Below are 25,384 nucleotides of genomic sequence, written 5' to 3'. Positions count from 1 at the left end.
AATAGTCATGCATAACTAATATCATCTAAGTCTAAAATGCCCTCAACTCCACTTTTATTGGCATAAAACAGCCGTGTCGATCTCCACTTTCCATCTCACGTTTCTATATAGTAGTAAAGTAAAGTAAAAGTAATTTTCTTGTGCTCAATCAAATATCAGAAACAACAAAAACTCTTTTATTATAGCAAAATTTGAAATTGATTTTACAACTTCCTATATAAAAACAAAAAAACACGTCACTTTTGTTGTCTGACTTTCTCTGTTTTTGCATAAAGATAAATGACTGCAACCTCAATACTTCAGTACAATACTCAAACTACAAGATTTTTCCTACCACTCCGTACTAGCCATTCGAAAAACTCGAATTGAAAGACATAACAGGAAAAAATGAAGAAATCAAACAATATAAAGTAACTCATTGTTCCCGATATAAGACAAAAACAATAAAGCGAATTAAAAGAATCATCAGGACATATCCTGGGTGATCCACTTGACAAGTCCATCATCTTCCAACGTATCCCAAAAATCATCACCATTTTGCATACTACTTTCACCGTTAATATTATGATCATCACCATTTTGCATACTGTTTTCACCATTAGTATTATTATGATCAGCAGCCACTGCCACCTCACCATTTTGGACTTGTACTACTACTTTGTTTTCTTCCACTACCATTGGCGACTTGTTCTCATCATCATCAGCAGCATATTCCGAAATCGGAAAGTTGGTTTTGGCCTTTTCACCTCTATATTCAATAGCTTTTTTGTCATAAGCTCTAGCAGCTTCCACAGCAGTAGCAAAAGTACCAAGCCAAACTCGTTGGGCTCGGTGCGGGTCCCGAATCTCTGCAGCCCATTTACCCCATGGCCTTTGTCTCACTCCCCTAAATTCCTTCTTTGTATTTCTGATCCTTTTTCTTCTCCCTTTCTGCATTTCCATATTCTCTCGCTTTACGTGAAAAGAATTCCCAATGTGACATGCCAGATAATTAGCAGCTGGCGCTGGCTGAACAGTGTCCACAATGTTCCTACGTGGCATGGTATCAGCTGACGTGGATGCACCACCACATGCATTTTGAACTTCCCTCAAAAGCTGAGCTGCTGCACCGTCCTTCCGACCATCGGCACCGGAGACGACGTGGCGTAGAGCTGACACCATATAGTAAAATTCTTGGTCTCGAGTCAATTTTTGGGTACGTGTACATTTATTCTCTTGAAGTAATCCATTCATCTTTCTTAAGTGGGAAAGTGTTGATTTTCTCCTGAAATTCGAAGTAGTTAATGAAACAATGACATGGATAAGGTGCCTGGTGGGCTATATATATATTGCGCTTTGGGGATGTGGCTGAGGCCAGCTGGTACGCTAATACACTTATTGCACACGGGTTATAACAGATTGTACGACACGTGGGGCTAAGGAATCTGATTATTTCGTCTCTGGCGTCATCAAAAATTGACGTGGCGATTTTGAAAAGGTGGTCCATCTGTTTTCTTTCTAGTCAAGAGAGTCAAAGGGTCTTTCCACTTGACAGCGCAGCATTCTTCTATTTGGGACATGTAATCTCCGTAGGTTCTAGAAATTAAAGACCATGGAACTTTCCATATAGAGGGGTTTCCTTTATCCGGATGTAGTGATGAATTAAGGATTAAAACTTTATGTTTATGAATTGTAGGATAATGATTTTAAGTACTAGTAACAGTGTCTTAAAATTAAATTTTATAATATATTTAATTCACTAACATAATTTAAACTGAAGTTGTTGACTTTGACTAAATCCATGCCCGGAGGGCCTTTTGGTTCACATGCCAGTTATGTGAGCTTAAAATGTAAAAGTTGTTTATGCGGTGTATAATAATAAAAAGGATTGTTATATTCGAATTAATAATGGAAAATTTTAATATTATACAAAGATTATTAACTTTAACGACATTTTGTATATTAATTAAAAAATTATCGTTATATTTATTACTCCCTTCATCTCATTGAAAATATATTAATAAATACAAAATGTAGTTTATTAAGTTATCCCTTTTTGTTAAATTTGTCTTTTGGAAATTAAGCAGTATTAGAAAAAAACACCTTATTTAATGTTAAAGATATAGCTAGTTGGAAGCTATTGTAATTTTAGTCTTAAATTTTTAAAATGATAATTATCTTGGGATAGTTTTTTTGAATTAAGGCAACAGTTAATTTGGGATGGAGGGAGTATAAGGTGATAACTCGGAGAAGAAGATAGATAGCTTAATTAGATTGTTCATCATCCGAGAAAATTGAATGATTAGCTTATTGCTCAAATTAAATTGTGTCGAAATTCTATTACCCATAATGACAATAACATGAATTGGTTAGACGTGAATGTAGTGTCTGTCTAAATAGGAGTATATACGTAACTCCTATGAATTTAACTCATGTATGTACAAAAATATTTGTAGGTAGTTCTTCATCAAAAATAAGATTGGTAATTATGAAAACAAGCAAATTTCGCGCAATAATAAGTAAAAATATCCCGATGGAGAAATTTTTTATAGTACAAGGCATACTAAGATAAACTCTATACTTACATCCTCCAATTTGTTTTGGTTGGCTGTATTATTACCTGCACACGTGGTTAACCAGATGTTTGCCACTTGTGGTCCATCTGAGGAGGAGCACGGAATACATGGACCACGTAACACTGAGGAAGTTCACTCTACTGTGTGAGGTATAATATCTGCAGAATTGACGTGGCTCTTTCAGAAAACTTAGTGCATGTGATTCTTGTAGTCGATTATAGTACTTATATTTCAGAGGGCCTTGGCAGTTGACAGCGCAACATTCTCGTATTTAGGATTAGGACATTTAATCCTCGAATGTTCTAGAAGGAACCGCAGAAGCCTCTACTTCAGTTCTCACTCAGTGGTAAATTTATACCCCTCCGTCTCAAAATATTTATCGCTTTTTTAATTTACACACCCCTTGTAAATAATGATTAAAGATATTTTTTATTATTTTAATCTTATTTATGTCTAAGCTATTAGCTCACCACATTAAATGTTCAAATCAATTTACTCCCTCCGTTCACTTTTACTTTTTCACTATAGACTTTGCACGACTATTAAGAAATAATAAATGAAGTGCATATTTTACCATGATACCCATATTAATTGGTGTATAATTGTATTGGATTTGGAAAGAGTAATTAATGCTAAGGGTAATGATTTGACAAGAGTAATTAATGCTAAGGATAAAACATGAAAAACAAATTATTTTTCTCTTGATATGCGAAAGTGGACAAATAAAAGTGAAAATCTATTTTTAGAATAGTGGACAAGTAAAAGTGAATGGAGGGAGTATGTGTTAATGAAGGAGTTTGTAGTCTTCAAGAAAAATTCTACCAAAGGTGAAATAGGAAAAAGGTGATTAATTTTGCCTTGAACTCGGAAAACAACAAATAATTTGAAACAATTATTTTTAGTAACCATGACATATATTTTGAGACCGAGGGAGTAATTGGTTGGTGATTATACTCCTCTGTCAAGTTTTATTTGTCCGCTATACTAAAAATAGTTATCCAATTTTATTTGTCCACTTTAGTAAATCAAGAGATAATTTATCACTTTTTTTTTCTATTTTACCCGTAGTATTAATAAGTCAAAATTTTCAATTTCTTTTTCCAACACTTTGAAATTATACTAGTCAAAACTATTTTTTTGTGGGGAATATGTAAATTGTTGGAACCCATTACTTAATTAGTTAGTTGCGTATATTTTGATAAGCTTTAATTGATTTCAATCATTAGGTACTCCCTCTGTCCCAATTTATGTGGCACCATTTCCTTTTTGATTTGTCCCAAAAAGAATATCACATTTCTATTTAGAATCAATTTAACTTTATAAAATGATTTGCATCCACACATTTATATAAGACTTGTTTTAGACCACACATTTTAAAAGTCTTCCTTTTTTTTAAACTCCGTGTCAAGTCAAAGGTACCACATAAATTGGGACGGAGTAATTAGCAATAATTAGGGATGATATGGTAAACTTTTAATTCTATTTTTGGCTACTTAATAGGCGTGCCAAGTCAATATGTGACAAGTAAAACTGAACGGAGGGAGTAGTGATGCTCTCAATTTTGTCTGGGATATGGATCACTAATTAAAGTTGTGGTTTGGCTACTGAGATTTGAAGTTAAACCTTGTGCACGTACGGCTCTTATCTGCAAAATTTTCTTCAGCTCCATAGCTCATCGCTTGGCTACTATTCGTTACTTTAGTCCCTTGGTGTTTGTCAACAACGTTAAGTTAATCCTTAGATACAGCAGAATGAAAGAAACAAGCAATTACATCGATTATGAAAGAAACAAGCTATTATATCGATTATGGTGGAAATACTCTACATATCTCGCTGTTGAAAGGAATATAAATTTTTTAGTTCCAATAACTCCATTTTTCTTCCCTATCATATATTTTCAATTAAATACCAAAAATACTTCAGAAAGACCAAGAAGTCAACATCCGTTAGTTTCTGAGTCACTTTGTTCAATTAAAGATCAAACGTCCTCAACAAAACCAAAACCGATATACGATTTTCCTTCTTATCACAAAACGAGACCTTTTCCATACTTACAATTCACCAGAAAAGTACTTTAATTTTTACGCATAGTTAATTTATGTTTTAAAATTTTCCTGCGTTCAATCAAATATCAGGAAAAAAAAAACCCTTTTATTATGTAATTATAGCAAAATTTTGAAATTAATTTACATTCTTTTCTTAATTAAAAAAAATCGACGCCACCTCCATTTTCTGACTTTTTCCTTTTTTGCATAAAGATAAATGATTCCAGCCTCAATAGTAGTTGTATGGTAAAAAAATGCATCTAACACGTGGACCACCATATAGTCGACACGTGTCAATTTATACAATGACGTAGAGAAATCAGATGGTAATGCCAAGCAAAGCATTTGCGGAAAGGTGACTGATACCGATGATGTAGTCAACGAAGAAAGCCTCAACCGAAATAGTACACAAGACCCTCTTGATTGCGCATTAAATAGAGTTAATGCAGTAACGGAAAAAACGGTTTCTAACGGCCAGAATCAAAGAATTAAATGACAATCATTAATTCAGTAATTAATGATTACCGTTACTTATAATGGTAAAGGCACCCGATAGGACCAAATACCTATAAATAGGACTTTCATTTGTACATTGGGGCGTTCAATACTGACTGGAAAAATACACTATTATTGATTATTGTTTTCTGCTTATCTTCATCATCATTATTCTTTGATCATCAAATTCTAACTCTTTCTTGGGGACGAGGAAATCCATTACTATTGTTCATCACAATTGGCATAAGTCTACTTTTTTCTTTTATTTACTTATTCTTTCTTGATAATTAATAACTTGCTTGTATTAATTATTATATCTGTATCAAATTACTATCAACTGTGATTAATCTTAAAACAAATTCAACTATAAAATACGAATTTTAACCCAAACAGTAATTCAGTACAATACTCAAACTACAAGATATTTCCTATCACTCCGTACTAGCCACCCAAAAAACTTGAATTGAAAGACACAGCTGGAAAAAAGACGAAGAAAACAAACAATATAAAGGAACTTACTGCATGTTCCCGAGAATACAAAAACAATAAAGCGGATTAAAAGAATAGAAGGACATAGCCTCACTATAAAAAAAAAATTCAATTTATGTGAATTTATTTCCTTTTTAATTCATATTAAAATAAATGACCTCTTTCCTAATTTAGAAACAAATTCACTTTATGAAATGATTTACGGCCACACAAATATTCAAGATTTATTTTGAACCACAAGTTTCAAAAGTTTTCACTCTTTCTTAAATGTCGTGCCCAGCCAAATGGGTTCACATAAATTGAAACGGAGGGAGTAGTAATTTGTGGAAGTTGAAAGTTATAACTCGTAGAGGTTTTAGCCTCCTTAAGCAATTAGTGGAGGCTAAAACCTGCGGATTGTAATTTTTGACCTCCGCAAATTATTCCTTTTTTTGTAGTGCATGGGTTATCCACTTGACAAGTCCATCATCTTCCAACGTATCCCAAAAATCATCACCATTTTGCATACTACTACTTTCACCATTTTGCATACTACTAGTTTGACCATTAATATTGTTATGATCATCACCATTTTGCATACTGTTTTCACCATTAATATTATTATTATGATCAGCAGCCACTGCCACCTCACCACTTTGGACTTGTACTAATTCTTTGTTTTCTTCCACTACCATTGGCGACTTGTTCTCATCAGTAACTGTAGCAACATCAGCAGCAGCATATGCCGAAATAGGAAAATTTGTTTTGGCCTTTTCATAACCTCTATATTCAATAGCCTTTCTGTCATAAGCTCTAGCAGCTTCAACTGCAGTAGCAAAAGTACCAAGCCAAACATTTTGGGCTCGGTGCGGGTCACGGATCTCTGCCGCCCATTTACCCGATGGCCTTTGTCTCACTCCCCTAAATTCCTTCTTTGTGTTTCTCTGTTTTTTCCTCCCTTTTTGCATTTCCATATTCTCTCGCTTTACGTGGAAATGGAAAGAATAACCAATGTGACATGCCAGATAAGCTGCTGAAGTGTCCACAATGTTCCTACGTGGCATGGAATTAGCTGACGAGGATGCACCACCACTTGCATTTTGAACTTCCCGCAAAAGCTGAGCTGCTTCACCATCCGGACGACCATCGGCACTGGAGACAACATGGCGGAGAGCTGACACCATGTAGTAAAATTCTTGGTCTGGAGTCAGTTTGTGGGTACGGTTAAATTTGTTCTCTTGAAGTTGATTGAATCCATTCATTGTGGAAAATAGAAAGAAATTGTTGATTCTCCTGAAATTTGTTTTAGTTAAGGAAACAGTGATATGGATGAGGTAGTGTGCGCATTTATATACTTCCCTTTTGGGGATGTGGCTGAGGCGAGCTGGAACACTAATTGGCACACTCACTGCACACGGGGTTATTCTGATTCCAAAGAAAGGACAGCTTTTCAGAGCCACGTAATAAGAGAATCTGATTACTTGAGCTCTCCACGTCAGCAGAAATTGGCTTGGCTATTTGGGAAAAAAGTGGTCCATTGATTTCTTTCTAGTCAAGAGAGTCAAAGAGTCTTTCCACTTGATAGGCGTGTCATATTGATAATCCTGGTAAGTTCTAAAAAGGCTATCGAAACTTCTCCTCGAGCTCGCACACACTATACACTACTCCCTCCGTTTCAATTTTGTGAATCCATTTGACTGGGCACAGAGTTTAAGAAAAAGGAGAAGATTTTTAAACTTGTAGTGTTAAATGAGTCACACATGGTTTGTGTGGCTATTAAACATTTCATAAAAGTAGATTGTTTCCAATTATACAAATTGAAACAGAGGGAGTATAATATACTATACAAATTAGTATAATTATATTATATTATTGTACTACACTACTACCGCCATTCACTTTTACTTCTTCAGTATAGTAAAAATATATTTTCACTTTTATTTGTCACTTTTTAGCATATCATGAAAAGATAATTTCTTTTTTCCTGTTTAATCCATAGTATTAATTAGACATTTAAAATCATTTCCAAATCTATAAAAAAAAATATACATCAATTAATATGAGTATCGTGATAAATTATACATTTCATTTATTATTTCTTAAGGGTGTGTAAAGTCCATCCAAATAAATGTGAACGGAGGGAGTATAATAAGCAAAAGTCAGACGCTCGCAAATAAATTGAGATGGCGGGAGTAATAAAAAATAATTTACAATTTTATAGATAACTTGGCAAAAGTGTAGATGACTTTTTGATCATCCAAGAAAATTGAATAAGTTGGGTTAATATCCTTCTATCGCGTAACATTTGGTAATAGCTCATTCCTTTCAATCATTTTATTATTGAATCCATTTGTAGTAAACATCTATCATACTACAGATTCTCTTGAAATTTTGAGCCTAGATATCTAAATTGTTTGTATTAAAGCATCAAAATCAGGTCTAAAGTTACTTTAACTTCACCTTTTTTTAATTTTTTTTTTTTTTTTTTTAATGCTGACTACACCAGCAAGCATATCTTTTAATCTTGCCGCTACTCATGTTAGAACTCCCGTCTTTAAACCGCTCTCTATAGTTCAAACTTTTGTTAACACTTGTTAATTTTGGAAATTTGCAAAATATTTATCAACAAATAACATATAGTGATCGATCTCATCATGTATTGTTATTAAGCTCTAAGGCAAACAAGTTCACGGACTCAATGCCAATCGGCAGGCATAAAATCCACAACTATGGACAGCCTTTTGTATCTTCTACTAGTAGTCTCACAGCTAAGGGTGTCAATGATTTTAAAAAAATCCACTTAGTCGATCGAACCGTACCTTACCTAACTGATTTTTAGGTGTTTTTAATAAAACCGATTGTTTTTATATAAATTTATAACCGTACCGAATAATTAGGTAGGTTTTTTATTTTATAAAAATAAATAAAAAAAATACCGAATAAGTTTATATGTGTAAAGTATATTATATATATTAAATTAAATATAATAAAATATTAAAATTTTCGCCTTGGGTTCGGGATGATGAAAACGACTACAAGCCGGCAACATAATTAACACCTAAAGTTCCAAGGCTGAAATCTATTATACTATAGAAATTAAATTAGTTCTAGCATCACGAGTAGTAACTGGCTTGTAAGCTACAAGGTATTCTAACAATCTTGTGTAGAAAGCTACAAAGTATGACATATCTTTCTTCTGGTATGATTTTAAATTTATCTTATTGGATACTTAATTTTAGCAGACTCTGTTCTTGAGTCTCATCTTGATTGATTTTTTCCCCTTGTGTGATCTAAATTATATTTTTTGTCTTTGCATAACATTGTTTCACACTATCATAAAATAGTGAGATCAATCTTTATTCTTATCGCCTTTCATGTTTTCTTGATTCATCACCTTTTATATATTAAAAAATGTCTAGAGAGTTTTTGCCAAAATCCTATAGAAATATGTATGATATGGTGTCTTTAACTTTTACTAGTGACTATAATATGATGTTCTTTAAAAAAAAAAAATGAAAATTAACCGAACCTTACCGATACCGAAGACAAACCAAGATGATGGGACGGTTTCGAAAAGTCTAATTTTGGTTTCTACAAAATTAAATAACCGAAAAATTGATATGGTATAAATTTTATAAAATAACCTCCCGAACCGTACCATTGACACCCTACCGTCACAGCAGTGACAACTCTTTCGTACATTATCTTTTACGACATTTATATATTAAATGAATATATTTTTCAATTCTTTGGTGGGAAAGATTTATTCATTTCACTCAAGTAACTGACATCTGGGCTGTTCATTATATCAAAGCATTTTGGTATGCATTCCCTATTTTATGTGGAAAAATGAAGCTGGGAGAATACAAGGATCCACAACCTTCAACTCTTCAATGGGTAATTGTTTTCTTCATTTATTCAGTTGGAAACAAAATATGTATGGGAGTATATACAATACGTGACAGAGCAGAGGGAATAGAGGACAAGGGAAAAAAGAAAAGGACAAGCAACTTCAAAGTAAGTTGGGTCTCATTTTAAACTTCACACTATGATTTGTACTAGTTTGCAAAGCTGGTTTTCCTCATCATCCTCATAAACTCTTCTGCACTTACTTCGCCATCGCCTACAAACGAAACACCCAAAAGTCTACATCAGCATACTTAAAAATGGATTATTTGACTGGAAAAGAAATTTTACTTTATGAATGTTTACTTATGCCAACATTGAAGAGATATACTGTTCAATTAAGGCCTGTAAGGAGAATAAGGAAGAATGACAATTCAGAAGATGAGTGGAGGGGCATGGGAAAAACAAAAAAGTTACCATCACGATCAGCTTGATCAATCATCTCTTGTATCTCTCTTGCAGTGAATTTTTCACCCAACTCCTTGGCAATTTGCTGAATATCAGCGGCAGATATTTTCCCCTGCACTCTCAAGATAGATTATAAGTACCAACATTCTTTCTATAACCGTGGAATCACCAGTGAGGCACGATTCAATACTTGCTGGATAACGAGGACTTACATTTTTATCTTGGTCTAGTATATTAAATGCTTTTGCGAGCTCCTCTTTAGTGTCCCTCTCCCCTATCTTGGCAGTCATCATGAGTACAAATTCATCAAAATCGATTGCACCACTGCCATCCTTGTCCACATCAGCAATCATTTGTTCAACTTGCTGAAAACAAAAGGTTCGAAATGCAACACTAGTCATGCCATAGAACGGATAAGTGAAAGTCAGGAAATAGCACCTGTAAGATAATATGCTACTATCAAATACATAACACGAGTCATCCTTCCTAAATCGATCGATCAAATTTCTCATGAAGAGAACGTTAACAAATACCCAACCAGTGTATTCAAACAGAAACTAGAAGGATGCAATGTGATTTCAAAGTTACCTGCTCTGTCATTTCAAATCCAAGGGCCCTGCAATTGAAGTTAGATTAGCACATCACCACATTTAGATATTAGATTGATTAATTTTAGAAAAGAAACCAAACCTCATAGCAACATTCAGCTCTCCGGCATCAATAGTTCCTGAAAAGTAGCAGTTAAGAAAAATGCTATGTTAACGCGAGCACAGAGTTGTCAAACACGAAAATGCATTGGGATAGAAACAATTCAATACCAGAGCCATCAGTGTCAAAGAGCTCAAATGCTTCTTTGATCTCTTGCCTTTTCTGCTGCGTCAGCCCAGGGTGACGGTTTCTAGTATCTCTTCTTGAGATCTTTCTACTTATGCTTGCCTAATGAGGTACAAAGGTAAGTAAAATACAATTTGTTCACGAGTAAAAGAAAAAAATAGACAATATGAAATGAGCTTTTTCTTCCACTTGAAATGTGATAAACCATGATAATTGTAAGATATACAGGTAAAACCACAACAAGAGTTAACACATTGCATCTTCCGTGTATTTATCCATCATTCACCATAATATTGCTAGAGTAATCAATTACAACATAAAGCTCTCCATATAAATAAACCATCTCAGGGTACTTAACCCCATATGTAGCTCCCAGTAGATTTTTTTTTTTGATAACTGAGGAATCCCCGAAGGCCAGTGATGAATGGTTCGAAACTCGGTGAATAATGCCGTAATGGGTGTGCCCTTCTACTCTTCTCAACTAAAAGTACTAGATTTTTGTCTGCTGCAGGATTCGAACCTGCGAAGTGATCCTAACATACAAATCACGTGTTGCAATCTTACTACTAGACCAAAGCCCCCAAGGCGCTCCACATTGCAGAGATTACTGCAGGCCAAAATTTTATTTGAAAGAGCAAGCCAGAGAAGAGAAAGGATGTGTTGGGACAATACCTTTCATTAGATGCGTTGGGACAATACCTTTCATTCTAATCTCATCTACTGAAAGGAGGAGTGAAGGAAAAAGAGCAAATAATTGACAAGTCTAGTGAGGGGAGAGTGGCTAACACGTTTACTGCGTCAACACGAGAAAAAAATAAAATCAAACGGTCTAATCAAAATCCCGAGGGTGGAGCCCAACCAAAAGGCACTAGACGGACTAAGAGCAACTGAGATAAAGAAAGCAACTGGCCTTTTGTGTAAAACCTTGCAGTGAGAGAGTCTTTCTCTATTGAGAACAAAGATATTTAGTAGAAAATTACAAGAGTGAGCATAGTGCCTATGTAGGGACAATACCTTTCATTAGATGCGTTGGGACAATAACTTTCATTCTAATCTCATCTACTGAAAGGAGGAGAGAAGGAAAAAGAGCAAATAATTGACAAGTCTAGTGAGGGGAGAGTGGCTAACACGTTTACTGCGTCAACACGAGAAAAAAATAAAATCAAATGGTCTAATCAAAATCCCGAGGGTGGAGCCCAACCAAAAGGCACTAGATGGACTAAGAGCAAGTGAGATAAAGAAAGCAACTGGCCTTTTGTGTAAAACCTTGCAGTGAGAGAGTCTTTCTCTATTGAGAACAAAGATATGTAGTAGAAAATTACAAGAGTGAGCATAGTGCCTATGTAGGGACAATACATTTCATTAGATGCGTTGGGACAATACCTTTCATTCTAACCTCATCTACTGAAAGGAGGAGAGAAGGAAAAAGAGCAAATAATTGACAAGTCTAGTGAGGGGAGAGTGGCAAACACGTTTACTGCGTCAACACTAGAAAAAAATAAAATCAAACGGTCTAATTAAAATCCCGAGGGTGGAGCCCAACCGAAAGGCACTAGACGGACTAAGAGCAAGTGAGATAAAGAAAGCAACTGACCTTTTGTGTAAAACCTTGCAGTGAGAGAGTCTTTCTCTATTGAGAACAAAGATATTTAATAAAAAATTACAAGAGTGAGCATAGTGACTATGTAGGGACAAAGTTTTCTGGAAAGCATCAATTGTCAAGTCATAATCTCATAAGAAAAGTTTTTTGGTACAATCAAATAGTCCGATTTTGATCAATAGAAACTGATCAAAAGATATTTGTTTGGTCAATATTTACCAGAACAAGCAAAAGTTCAAGAAATATTTTCAGAGGTTAGTTACACTGACATATATACAAGAAAAAATGTTAATTTCATGTCATAATCCCATCTCAACTATTCCTAAAATTAAAAGAAGACACAACATCATCGATAGTCATTTAAATTTTCTTAAAACCTCATATGAACTCAGTCAAACGACATTAAAAATCCTTCCTTTTTGCCCTGTCTTTTTCTCTAAATAAGTAATTGGCCATTATTCGTCAACCTCTTTTTATTCTTTTTTATTTTCGGTTCCTGTCTTTATCAGCAAACATAGAGAATAAAGTGTTTCGATTGTAGAATTCATGAGATCCAGGAAGAACAACAGCCACACTATCCGGTAATTTTCTAATTAGGTTACAATTAATATAAAATAAAACGTAAAAAAAAAACCCAACATAAATTATGACCACTTTGCAAACGCGCTGGAGTTTAGAAGTCAAGATAAAGAAGATATAATGCTTGTGATTATCGATTTAAGATGGCAAACGTTTAATCAGAATAAAACATTACATCAATTGGGAAAAAAGGTGTGGCAAAAAAGAAGCCAAAATAATATTCTTTTCAAATACGAGTAGAAAGACACAAACCATAATTTATTATATGGAGATTCTCTGTCGCTTTTGCTGTTGTTGTCCCTATCGTGTTATCTCCTTTGTCTGATGGAATGCAAACAGACGAGACCCCCAGACAAGAATAACCTTCATATTTTATCGACACGACAAAATCTTTTTCAATAATTGCACGGTTTGCCTTTTAAATGGCCTGTTCTAAATTTTTGCCCTTCAAATGGGCTGGTTTTTGTTCTTTTTTTCAAAGTCTGTCTTTAATTTTTGGCTCTCAAATTGATGATTTTTTCAAATCCTTCGCTTAAAAAAGTGGCTAAAAATATTTTGATGTTCTGCGTTCGAACCCACTCAGTCAAAAAAAAAAAACTCAAGGCAAGATTTCACTGAAATTCTGCTTTAAGGCAAAAGTTTTCGCAAGGCAGATTTTTTTATTTTTTTTACTCTACTGGAATTCTACAGAAAAGGCATAACTTTTGCCTGAATAGACCTACTTTGCTACAAAATTCTGTCTTGTGACTTTTTTTTAATACTCTGATGGGATTCGAACCCAAAATCTCAGGAGTATTTTCGGTCACTTAAAGTGCCAAAGAGCAAAAATTAAACACAACCCCCGAGTAAGGTATTTGTGTGAATGACCCAAATTTTTGTAATTCAAATCAAATTTATGTCTAGTGGCATAAATTTGTTAAAGCGGAGGCCATAACTTGTAATATATTATCAAGTAAAAATATAAATTTATGTCACGCGAAAAGATTATTTGCTATGAGAGGCAAAAACAAATACTAACATAAAATATTGGCAAAAGTCCCCGAGTACTCGTAACTAAGCCCAATGGCCAAGTATCCAAAATATTAGCACTTCAGATGCACTGGGCCTTCATAAAGTAGGATATTCTTGGTATCTTGATACTTTTAGCCAGTTTAACTGAAAAAAACATCGCCTAATTATAATAGATTGAAATTGTCTTTGGTGTATATTCAGTGTATAATAAGTATATATAATAAGCATATAATCATGTATAAACTAATTATGCAGTGATTGTATTGACTAAAATTTATACAAATTCAAAGCTACTATTTTTTTTTGTTGCAAATTTTGGCCAAATTCCTCTCTGGAATAAGCATTCCCTGCGTTTAATTTTATTTGAAACTATTTGCTTATTAGTCCGTTTCAAGAAGAATGACACATTTCTATATGTGAAAATAATTAAATTTTAAACTTCTCATTTTACCTTTAATATGTTTATTAGTACATGTTCGAAAAGCCTTATAACTACACAAGAGTTATGTGATATGTTAAAGGTCACAAACTTCAGAATTCTTCATTTTATTTCTTTAAAGTCATATTGAGTCAAACTAAATCACAGAAACTAAACCGAACAATATATTTTCAAAAGTTCTAGATTCTCAAATATTTGGTCAAACACACTATGTGCCAGGACAATCTCGGGAATCATATTTACACAGGTAACACGGAGAAAATAATCTAGAGAAGAGTCAAAAATATGAAAAACAGATTTTCGGATGATTAATTAGAATTGCTTTTGTATTATTGAGTGAAAATTGCATGAGACCAGAATATCTGATTCTGATGCAGACTGCAGAGAGGCTAGTAATGCTCAAGGATTTGTTTCAGTTGAACACAACTTTCCATTACTGAAATCAACCTGTTGCGCACTAAAAAGGTAAGATTTCGACCTCGCAACATACTCATGATGTTAATTGTAAGATCATGACAAGACTTAATACTTCACATTGAATATGAATTCTCATGAATATGCTACTTGAACTCATTTCCTATTTGTTCTCTGTTTATCCTGGCACTAAACAAGTCTCAAGAAGAGCATAAGGACGATGATTCCAAAATCTAGCTAGTTGCAATCATAAGCTAGCAGATCGATTTGTAATCTTTTTGACCACCAGACTGTTTATTTGCAATTCCTCCAATTCCTTTCGAATAGGGGGTAAAAAAAAGTTCAAACCCATCGACAACACTTTAGTGATATCACTTCTTTTCGAAAGACTTTTCAAAAAATAGCCCTTGTTCCATTTAGACAACGGGGTGAGCCATTCCTATTCCACTTAGACACTTTTTGCCTTCATTATGGAGCAAAATCAACACCGATCGTCTCTCTACGTGGATTAAGTGGCCAATTAAATTGTGCTTACCATTTAAATTGTGCCAACTCATTTTAATTGTAAATTCAATAATTTGTAAATTCGTGGAGTTTTGACCATTAAAAATTGGGGTTTTTGGGCTGGTTGGATGTACAATGAGGTGACGCCCCATTTGGTGTTGGTTTTGCTTCGATGACGGGGCAAAAAATATCTAAGTGGAATAGAAATGACCCACCTAAAGTGTTTAAATGGAACAAGAGTCACTTTAGGTCTTTCAAGTGAAAGAAATGGACGACCACAGATGTCTGTCGATGGGTTTGGCCTAAAAAAAATTAACTACTTTTCACTTTCACTAAGCTCTTTTTGGGCGGTTGTTTTGCTATTAGGTGGAAGGATTATTGCTGAGAGGTAGATCAATAAATGTTTGTAAATGATCACCTGCTTCATTTGCCAACAGTAGATATTTGAGCACTGAGATTGAAGAAACACTCAACGATATGAAGTTTGATTAACCAATTTGAAAGAACTATCAACTATAAGCTGTCAGTTAAAAAAGGAAATAATAAAAGGCAGAACCTTTGAATATCCAACAGAAGTCATAAATCAAAAACCATTATTATTAGGAGTTTTGACTGCTACACAAACCAACCTTCAGGCTGGGGCATAAGACTTGATAGTACTTGTACGTATATATTTCTAGTTGGGGTTACTACTCTTGATAGTAATATAACCCCAATACTACTCATACTAATTAAACTGTCTATTTATTCATAACATCAAACTTGTAAATCCAATGAAATTACTACATCAAAAGGAAGAAGCTAAACTTCACGACTCCACCTTAACATCAACTTCACCTCAGTTACAGACCTTGTTGCTCTCTCCAGGCACAGAAGACATTTTCATCCAAGGAGCATTATAGTCCACAGTTTTCATCATTTTCCCATGTGGCCCAGAAAAATCAATACTCTCATTCAGACCCCTTTTCTTCTTCTTTTCTTTCAATAACACACCAAATAGTTTCAGAGTATCACCCTTTTTGTCATCATCTTCTTCATCATCATCATTATTACTACCTTGTTCTTCTATATATTTATTAACACCACCAACATCCTTGACCAACTCTTCAAGGCTGGACCCTGAGAGGGTTCCTTGGCTCATGATACGGTTGATCATATCGGGTGCAACCTTCACGTACTGGCTCAAGAAAGCAGCCAACTCGTCGCATTGTTTCTTTGCCTGCGCCAGTTCAGAGCTCAGCATCTGGTTGTCTTTCTTGAGCTTCTCGTTCTCATCCGACAAGTCCGTGAATTGGGACGACTTTCCCGGGGTCTCCACCGACCCCGGGTTCTTGGAGTCCGGGGAAGAGGTTGAACTCGAACCTATCTCATCCCCGGAATTGTCCGGGGATGCTGTAGTCCCCGCTGCCACGGACTTCCCACCAGCTGGGGTTGATGTTACGGTCTTCCGCCGGCGAATTGCTGTGAGGAGCTCCTTCTGTCCTCTTTTGAAGTTCTCGTTGGCGAACTCCCATTTGTCTGGCACAATCTTTCGAAAACCCTGTGTAACGCGGAAAATATAATCAGTCACAATTAATGTTATAGGTGTGATGTTGCATAATAAGCTAAGCTATTGAGATGTTGCTATTCACCAACACTTCTTTGTGAAAGAAGTAGATCTTTTAGGTGACTAATGAAATTTCTATGAAGTTGGAGAAATGGATTATCATGGATTTGATTGTTTCATTATGTTTTGGTACATAAAAGCTCACGAGGCACTCAAAATTAACAAAATAAGGAAAACTATAACAATAGCTGTTTGGAGTATGCTTTCATTAGTTAACTCCCTTGTTTCTTCTCTTTTTTAATTTAGAGTTTAAATTGACAATTAACCATAATCTTTTTTGCTTCTAGAGGATTAGACTTGGTAAAAGACAGCTATCCAAAGGCCTAAAAATAGACTAAACCACTTTAGGAAGATTGGAACGACTTTAATAGCCCAACTACTGCGAAAGCGATGCAGCTAAATTTGACTAACAACGTGCAAACAGTAGATTGTTGTGTTAGGCTCACTAACAAACCTCCTTCCTCCGTCCACTGGGTAGTTAGGAAGATTCACCTTTTTTCTTCCGCCGTTAAATTTGAATATTGAAAAATATAAAAACGCATTTAAATAATATTTGATTGATGAAAGAGAAAAATAATATTTTAAAGCAAAAGGGTATTTGAAAGTTAAATTCGTGATATTACAATGAATTTAATTTGGGAAAAAGTTATAAATTTAGGAAAACAGTCATTACTTATAATAACAGCAAATCAATTTTGTAAATTCTAGAATTGAAAATATACTAATATTAAACATTATTTAATACCAAAGAGAAATATCTCTGAACAAATTCCAGCTATGGATAAGGACAAATTTCACTAGTACTATAGCAGTAGAACGTTGTGATAGGGACACACATCGTGTGATCCACGTTTCCAATTGGGCTTTGTCACCTTCTTTGGACAACCAGCATGACATGTCAAAAACCCACAACGATCATTCACGGCATTGTGTTCTAGACTTTTCCTAACTCAAACATCCTACGTTATCACCATTCACCAACCCTTTTTATGCTTAATTTTGTTATTTGACATTCACGTTAAATTAATAAATGGAGTATAATATATATATATTTTTATTTATTCATTTAAGGACTCTCAATTAAAGTTAAATAATATATATTCTTACTTTTTTAAACTGTTAAAATTATTATTTTTAGTTAAAGTATAAACACGAGATGAAAAAGGGCGGAGCGTATGGCTCTTTCCGTCTTTGAAAGGGTGCATTTTTTATTATTTATTCCTCTAAAACAGGAACGGGAAAAACGTGTTACAGAACATGATAATTACTTCAAATCAAACCTTAGACCTCACTCCTCAGTCCATATGAGATGAAATATCCTTCTAATATCCAGTCCATTACTAGAAAGTGCCCGAAAGCATCCGAAACTGTTTTCTCTATCTCAAATTATTGTTGTTATTTCTAAAAATAATTGTCCAAATTATTTACCGTTTTAAAAGTTCAATACAAAATTAATTATTTTTTTCATTTTATCGTTAATAATTAGTAATTGCTTGAAAATTAAAGTGATGTTATGATTATTTAAATACCAATGAAGGATAAAATAGTTAAAAATCTCTTCTAATTAATATTTCTTAAAGGGCGTATAAAAAAAAATCACAGTAGATAATTAATTTCTAATTAATATTTCTCAAAGGGCGTATAAAAAAGAATTAACAAAGGGAATATATGTTTAGTGTTTCCATATCTATCTATCTATTGTCAAAACCTAAGAAAGAACTTTTTGGAGCAAGCAAATATTCCATGTTAGAAGGAATCATATCCTTTTTCTCTCTTTACATCTACATTTCTTTGTTATATCCAATCAGAAATTGCAATTATTGAAAAGAAATTCGATACCAATCAATACCTCAAACAACAGAAACAATCTATGTAACAAAACTAAATGTATAATATAATCAAGAATTTAATCACCAATATGCATTTTAAAGAGAAAAGAGTGAGTAGGGGCAAAGACACGTACATAGGTGTTAAGCTGACGAACAAAGCTGGAGAAATTATTGTGCTTGAAGTAAGTTGGCAGCAAATCCTTTGCAAATTCAGCAGTTTTCCACACCACAAATGTTGTACCACTTTCATTCCATGATATTACATCGTCTGTTGCCACGTCATCCACCAACTGATATGTCTTCAACAAAAACGGCGCCGGTGTTGTTCTTCCCGACATCCCCTGTTTTTTCCCTAAATCTATGAACTTACAGAAATTACGAAAACCCCCCTTTTGGAGGTTTTGAGTTTATTATGAGTTAGTTGAATCCTAGGGAAAGTTATAAAAAGAAAAAAAGGAATTAGAAGGATTAGTAACTGAAAAGCAAAAGGGCAGTGAGGAATTCCCAATCCCAACAATAGAAACCGAAGAGAAAGACTATTGAATGAACGAGGTTGTTTTTGGGGCGATTGATGATGATCTTAGGTACTTCCATTGGCTACAACTTTGCCACTCTTCACCAAGAACAACACAACCATAACTGTTTCTGAATTTTCTCTTTTCTTGAAGATTGAAGACTAGATGCGTAAAAAATTAGTAATAATTGATATCACGCAGAAGAAGAAATATTAGTGGGAGTAATAGGAAATGGAAGAGATATAGGAAGGGAATATAGCAAATTTTATAAGAGGTTCTAGAAATATTTAGAAGACTTTTCGAAGAGGAACAAAGTCTAATATGGAGGGCCCATAGTTTAGAAAATAGACGAATTACGCGCTTTTGTCGCATAGTGACGGGTGACCTCTTTTTTCCTTGTTCCTTTTTTTCTTAATTTAAATTAAATTAATGAAATGCGTGGAAAAGCACTAGAAGGAAATAGTGGGTGACGGATTTTCTTAGTGAGAAGCTTCGATAAATTGATGGATACCAACAACTGATTGATAAGTATTTGAATTTGTGTTTAATGTCAATTAATTAGGTGGTGCATATTCATAATCTTGAATTGGTGAAGTTGTTTTTTTTTTTTGTATATCACAAATTAATCTTAAAATAGGGACCATTTATGATTTAAATCTTGACTATATCGTAAATTGGCAAGTGGATAGAGTTTTCTCCTTTCTCACCTAACGAACTCCAATTTGCTTGCACGCTTAATGGCTTTTCTTTTCTATCTGTCCTTGGCCTTCTCAATTCTTCTCATCTCTCTCTTTCTTAATGACCCTTTTCCTACTTTTTTTTTGTTTTGGTAATTATATGACCCTCCTTTGGAATCACTTTTGTTATTCCACTACCATTCCATAATGTGCATCCTTACTCTTTTGACGAAGCTGTTACACGTATTAGAATTAGAGCAATTATAATTCTAGAAGAAGAGGGAACTAGTGCGGAATATGAGGCTTTCGGTTTAATGTTTGGATATGCTACGGTACTTGGAAAAATAATGAAGATGGTTGGCCGCCAATTTAGAAGTTTATAAAAAGGTATCAACTTTAAGGGCTAGTTTGTTATGTGAATGAAATTGTCAAGCATTATATTCTATTAATACTGCCACCGCCACATTAGGACAAACACCAGTTGTTAGAAGGACATGCTAGTGACGATATTCTAGAGAATCTAGTAAAGTTCTATTTCAGATATGGATAAAATTGATTTAGATGTAGAAATGTACTTTAGACAAAAAAGTTTAATTAACAGAACCACCTTATCTTTCCTATGGACGGACTGGCTTGGGGAACATTGGGCTGGGGGTTAGAAAGGGATGGTGTATCAACTTTTGCTAGAGAACTGGATTATAATCCTGCTTCCCTCTTCTCACAACGAGCTTCAGTTTAAATGTGATGAAAAAGAAAAAAAATAGTTCCCTAATTGTATTCTCGCAGTGAGTAAATTTCAGTAATCATATACGAAACTAATTAACTCTTTATCCAAATTTTACAATCATGACAAAAAATAAATAATAGAAAGTAGCGATGGACCACGACTTCTGTAGTAAATATAACAAAAATCTATTGTTAATATTATTTAACAATAAATCAGTGACGGGTTATTACAAAATCTTGTTAACTATATGGACTATATCGCGACAAATTAGCGAGAAACTTCATAACTAATCCTATTTTTTTGTACTGAATTATATGCTTGCTTTGCCAAAAAAGTACAAGCTCATTTGTTTTTCTATTTATGTATATACGTTTCTCTCGCCCCTATATATGTTTGAAGAATAAGAGTGAATTCGTAGAGGTTTGAGTTAATATCGTGGAATAAAACACGCAACAATGAGAATGTTAGTCTTAAAAGAACAAAGAGTTAACATACATACACGGAAATAGACAGTTTCCTGCTTAATAACATATGCTTTTAATCCCTTATTGTGTAGTTAGGAAGTAATCTAAAGAAAAAGCAAATTAACCCTTTAGCAAGTAAATTTTTTCCTTCTAATTAGTGGGGTTAGGTTTAAGTTGCATTCACTAAACTCGTGTAAAGACTTCAAGCCAAGAAATCTAAAGGTCAGAATATCCCATCAGATTAATGCAAATCAAAGCTTACTTATTTGGTTTACTAATTAGCTACTCCTTATGTTAACCTCTACGTCTCATTTTGTGACATTTCGAAGAAAATGACATATGAAGAAACTAAAGAGATGTCGCATATTCTTTGCTTTGATTTCCCAATAGGATGGTTTGCTTGCCGCGGAAATGTAGGTCGTGCAATTAGTCAAATATAAATTCCCATTACGTGATTATAAAATAATCATAAACACAATTAAAATAAATTTACGTACGCCTCTCTGTTTTGGTTCTCAGTATTTTCCTTTTACAGGTTGATCACGTATGACCTTTATTAGGAGTTATTATTTTAGAGTTTATGTTGCTTTTATCCTACTAACTAAATATTAGAGTATTGGACGAACTTAGCAAATCAGTTGGACCAAAGGCTCAAATTTTCAGCTCACTCTTATCCGTTGGAGCAATTGGACTTGACTGACATATACAATATAGCGTAAATATTTCTTACACTATCATCAATATAAATAAATATCATACCAAGTTAGGGTACTATCATATTAGATTTGTTATGAAAAGTTGCTCATTATGTTGTTGTAGATATTGTAACTTGATGTAGAATATTTATATATGGTCAGCGTACAGAAGTGAAATTTTGAACAATTGCCAGCTATGCTCTGTCAATACGCAACGATTAAATTCTGGAGTTTCTTACACCATGCAGGTACATAAAGGATATATATATATTTCTAATGATCAAAAGAGTATCAAAAAACATAAAGGTTGTATATGTCCAAGTCTTGTAATAATTGAAAAGGAGAGTACGAGTGTTCAAAATTGAAGTCTTTTTCCAATGCTATATAAAATTTAATAAAAAAGTGATAGACTACATGGACTCAATCATCGAACAACCTGGTGATATGGGTTATTATGAGCCTGTTTGGATTGGCTTATAAGTTAGTCAAACCAGCTTATAAGTCATTTTTTACTTATTTGAGTGTTTGTCAAAAATAAAAAACAACTTAAATTAAGTTAAAAAGTGTTTAATATAAGCAAAAAACAAGAAGTTGCTCAATCCCAACTTTTTTTTTTTTTGGGGCTTAAAAAATTTGGTTTGTATTTTGGTTTATCAATTCAATACTTTACCTTTTATCCTTATATTTTAAAACGGAAAAGGGCCAAAATTAATTGAAAAATAGTTCGTAAATCTTATCTTACTTTAAAATTATCTTTAAGACTTTTATCCAAATGGCATCACAAAATTATTTTTACCCTCAAATAATTTTTTACCCGCTCATTTAAAATTATTATTTTTTCGGCCCAAACTTACGAAATTATATTATAAAATCCATATTATTTTTTTGGAAATTTTTTTTTTCAGTTATTTTAGTGGGTAAAAAAAATTATTTGAGGTAAAATAATTTTCTTACGCTTAAAAACCATTTTTCAATTTTCGCAAAATCCAAACGGGCTCGTTTATAAAATATATATGTTCAAATGGGTTTCAGGATCCATTTACGAATTTATATACTTAAAATTTGTAAGCATAGGATCCTTTTGTGAAAGTGACCCTAGCTAATTTAGTGACTCTACCCAAACAATCATGATGCAAACAAAGAAATCTAAGGAGGGCACCAATGTAGTCTTCGACTGGGTAAGGAAACACTGCCAAGATTGTAGTATCCAAAAAGTAATATCTACAGAATTTCCCACCATCATTTCTGGATCATCCCACGAAATTAATATTTCTTCCTTCACTAAGTAACTCTGGAAATGTTATATTTGGTGGAAGAAAATGTTAAACATCACCAAGAAGTTCGACAGATTGGATGATGAGGATTCCATCACTCTTAATTAGAAGTTCGTAATTTACGTTTTAAAAATAAAAGGTTACCTTGGTATGGAGTGTTTTACCGCACGAATTCAAACTATTTGGGTCATAAACTTCGAATATCGAATGATTAAACTGGACTAAAAATGTTAAACAAGTTGGACTTACTATATCTTACAAAATTGGTGTTATTTAATTAAGTTATTAGAGTTTAAATACAACACTTAGAAAGCTCAAACCTTAAATGTGAAGACTTCTTGAATTCAGTATTTTGAAGTTTTCGTCAAGCTTTACACGCGGTATTGAACTCTTACATTTGTTTTTTCCAACAGTTTTAAACTCTATATTTAATTTATTAAGGACAAATCACATCTCACTGGTTGTTATTCCTGGTCAATTGGGAGACAAGAGATCACTCTCTCGATAGAAATGCCCTAGCTATCATTTCTGGTTATACATTTTGTTCCTGTTAATTAGAGTTTGATATTGGACAAAAATTTTAGACTTAGAAGTGGTTACCTCATATTAAAATTGTTGATTCAGCTCCCATGAAAAAACATAAGTTTCGCCAATTTATTACTATTAATTCTTTTACTATTTTATGAAATCTTTCAAGATGGATATATGTTAGAGATGATGAACAATTATTTCATTGATGTTTCTGTCTCTTAGTTATTTTTAGTACCATCTAGTTATGACGATAGATCACGAGTAAAAAATGTTTCACTTTGTAGCTTTATCTTTCTGTGAAATTATTGCAAATCTAAATAAAATAAATAAGAATCTGATTTAAAATAAATTGTAGTTTCTGATAAGATAGGCGTACAAAATTTAAGGAAAACAACTTTATGGATATTCATATAAATTTTTAAGTCTTTGCAGTTATATCCTATTTTATTAACTAGGAATGTTGGAGCATATACCAAAATAAGTTTTTGTATTATACCAGTTGAGCCTCAAATTATTGTGTACCAACTGATCATCTATCTATTGTTATCCAATTTCGTACTATTGTAAGTATCATTTGGCTTTACATCAATGAAATGTTGAAATGTCATCGCCGCCAAATAGAAAAATAAGAAATTATTTAACCTTTTTCAGTTTGTTGGTATACCAAATGATTAATCAACCATTTGAATGCGACTTACATTTTGAGTACCCATTTTTTTGTTAAAACTGCCAAAGCACCAATATATTGCGTTAGCATTACAACCTTGATCGGTAAGCCAGAAAGCTACGGCCTGCCACTTGTTTAGTTGTTTAAAATATTAACCTTTCAATCGGCCATGAAATATATAATACGTGCAAGTTATAGTACTATAATAATCCAGCTTTTCTTCAACGATTTAAATTGCGTCAATGTTTTTCCGGTCCTCAATTTGTAGAATTAGGAGTTTACTTTTGGTAAATTTGACCACCAAATAGACCTGGGCCTTAAAAATATGTATCGTTTTCAGGTAACCATGGTTTTAATTAGAAGTTGTGGACTACGTACGGAGTATTATTCGACTCCTCAACTTAAGATATTGAGGAGTCCGGAACCAAAATGCCCCCTAAAAAATCACTTTGAACTAAAATACCCCAATAAAAAAAAATGTTACAAAATTACCTTTTAGCGCGATAGTAATTTCTGGCTAAAGCATTCACGGAGGCGGGCTGTTAAGCCGCTTTAGCGATATTTTCTTTGTTATAGAAGCGATTAAAAAAAAAAAAATTCTATAAGCGGCAAAATCTTGCGTTATAGAAACAGTACCCAAAAAAAAAAAAAATGGCCAACTTTATTTTTTGTAACACTTAGTGTTTTTTTTCATACTTTGACCAATGATTAATCGTGTGTCAAGACTCCAAAACGTCAATATTTTATATAGAACCTGATATTTTTTTCTGCGTACAATAATGTAGGCTCAATACATCAAGGATACGTAAACGTTCGGATCGTCATTTTAGGGGTTGAAAAGGTGCAAGAAGTAAGTTTTATTTGTAAACTTTAGGTTTAAGTGTTCTATATACATAGACATCCATTTTTGTTTGAAGACTTGTTGTCATTAGCTTAAGGTTTTTTATTTTTAGGGTTTAGATTTATTGAAAATAAAGCCATTGCCAAAAGGTTTTAACTGCTTTAGCGCAGTATTTTACTGCACTAAAGATTTTTTTTTTTTTGTTTAGATAGCGCAGTAAAATAGCGAGCACTAAAAAAAAAATGGCAAAATTTTTTTTTTGCAACACTTAGTGTGTTTTTTCATACTTTGACCAACGAT

At 33.5% G+C, this 25,384-nt stretch overlaps 4 protein-coding genes across 4 annotated transcripts; all 4 read right to left on the bottom strand.

The window, feature by feature from the left end:
* Nucleotides 1-153: 153 nt before the first annotated feature.
* LOC132048325 (ethylene-responsive transcription factor ERF110-like) lies at nucleotides 154-1,282 on the bottom strand. The gene has a single exon (XM_059439232.1). The coding sequence runs from the start codon at nucleotides 1,231-1,233 to the stop codon at nucleotides 466-468; it is 768 nt and encodes a 255-aa protein (XP_059295215.1). The 5' UTR covers nucleotides 1,234-1,282; the 3' UTR covers nucleotides 154-465.
* Nucleotides 1,283-6,003: 4,721 nt separating this feature from the next.
* Nucleotides 6,004-6,860, bottom strand: LOC132047876 (ethylene-responsive transcription factor ERF109-like). Its single transcript, XM_059438853.1, has one exon. The coding sequence runs from the start codon at nucleotides 6,823-6,825 to the stop codon at nucleotides 6,004-6,006; it is 822 nt and encodes a 273-aa protein (XP_059294836.1). The 5' UTR covers nucleotides 6,826-6,860.
* Nucleotides 6,861-9,452: 2,592 nt separating this feature from the next.
* On the bottom strand, nucleotides 9,453-13,298 carry LOC132048324 (caltractin). Its single transcript, XM_059439231.1, has 7 exons — nucleotides 13,143-13,298; nucleotides 10,696-10,813; nucleotides 10,568-10,604; nucleotides 10,466-10,493; nucleotides 10,090-10,242; nucleotides 9,887-9,989; nucleotides 9,453-9,686 (listed from the first exon to the last, which is right to left on the bottom strand). The coding sequence occupies exons 1-7, from the start codon at nucleotides 13,143-13,145 to the stop codon at nucleotides 9,622-9,624; spliced, it is 507 nt and encodes a 168-aa protein (XP_059295214.1). The 5' UTR covers nucleotides 13,146-13,298; the 3' UTR covers nucleotides 9,453-9,621.
* Nucleotides 13,299-15,837: 2,539 nt separating this feature from the next.
* LOC132046865 (heat shock factor protein HSF24) lies at nucleotides 15,838-19,466 on the bottom strand. Its single transcript, XM_059437667.1, has 2 exons — nucleotides 18,828-19,466; nucleotides 15,838-16,798 (listed from the first exon to the last, which is right to left on the bottom strand). Exons 1-2 carry the CDS (start codon nucleotides 19,029-19,031, stop codon nucleotides 16,097-16,099), a joined length of 906 nt encoding a protein of 301 aa, XP_059293650.1. The 5' UTR covers nucleotides 19,032-19,466; the 3' UTR covers nucleotides 15,838-16,096.
* Between the last annotated feature and the right edge of the window lie 5,918 nt (nucleotides 19,467-25,384).

This window comes from Lycium ferocissimum, chromosome 2 (assembly GCF_029784015.1).
Source record: "Lycium ferocissimum isolate CSIRO_LF1 chromosome 2, AGI_CSIRO_Lferr_CH_V1, whole genome shotgun sequence".
Taxonomy (NCBI): Eukaryota; Viridiplantae; Streptophyta; class Magnoliopsida; order Solanales; family Solanaceae; genus Lycium; species Lycium ferocissimum.
This window is presented reverse-complemented; position numbering and strand designations above follow the sequence as displayed.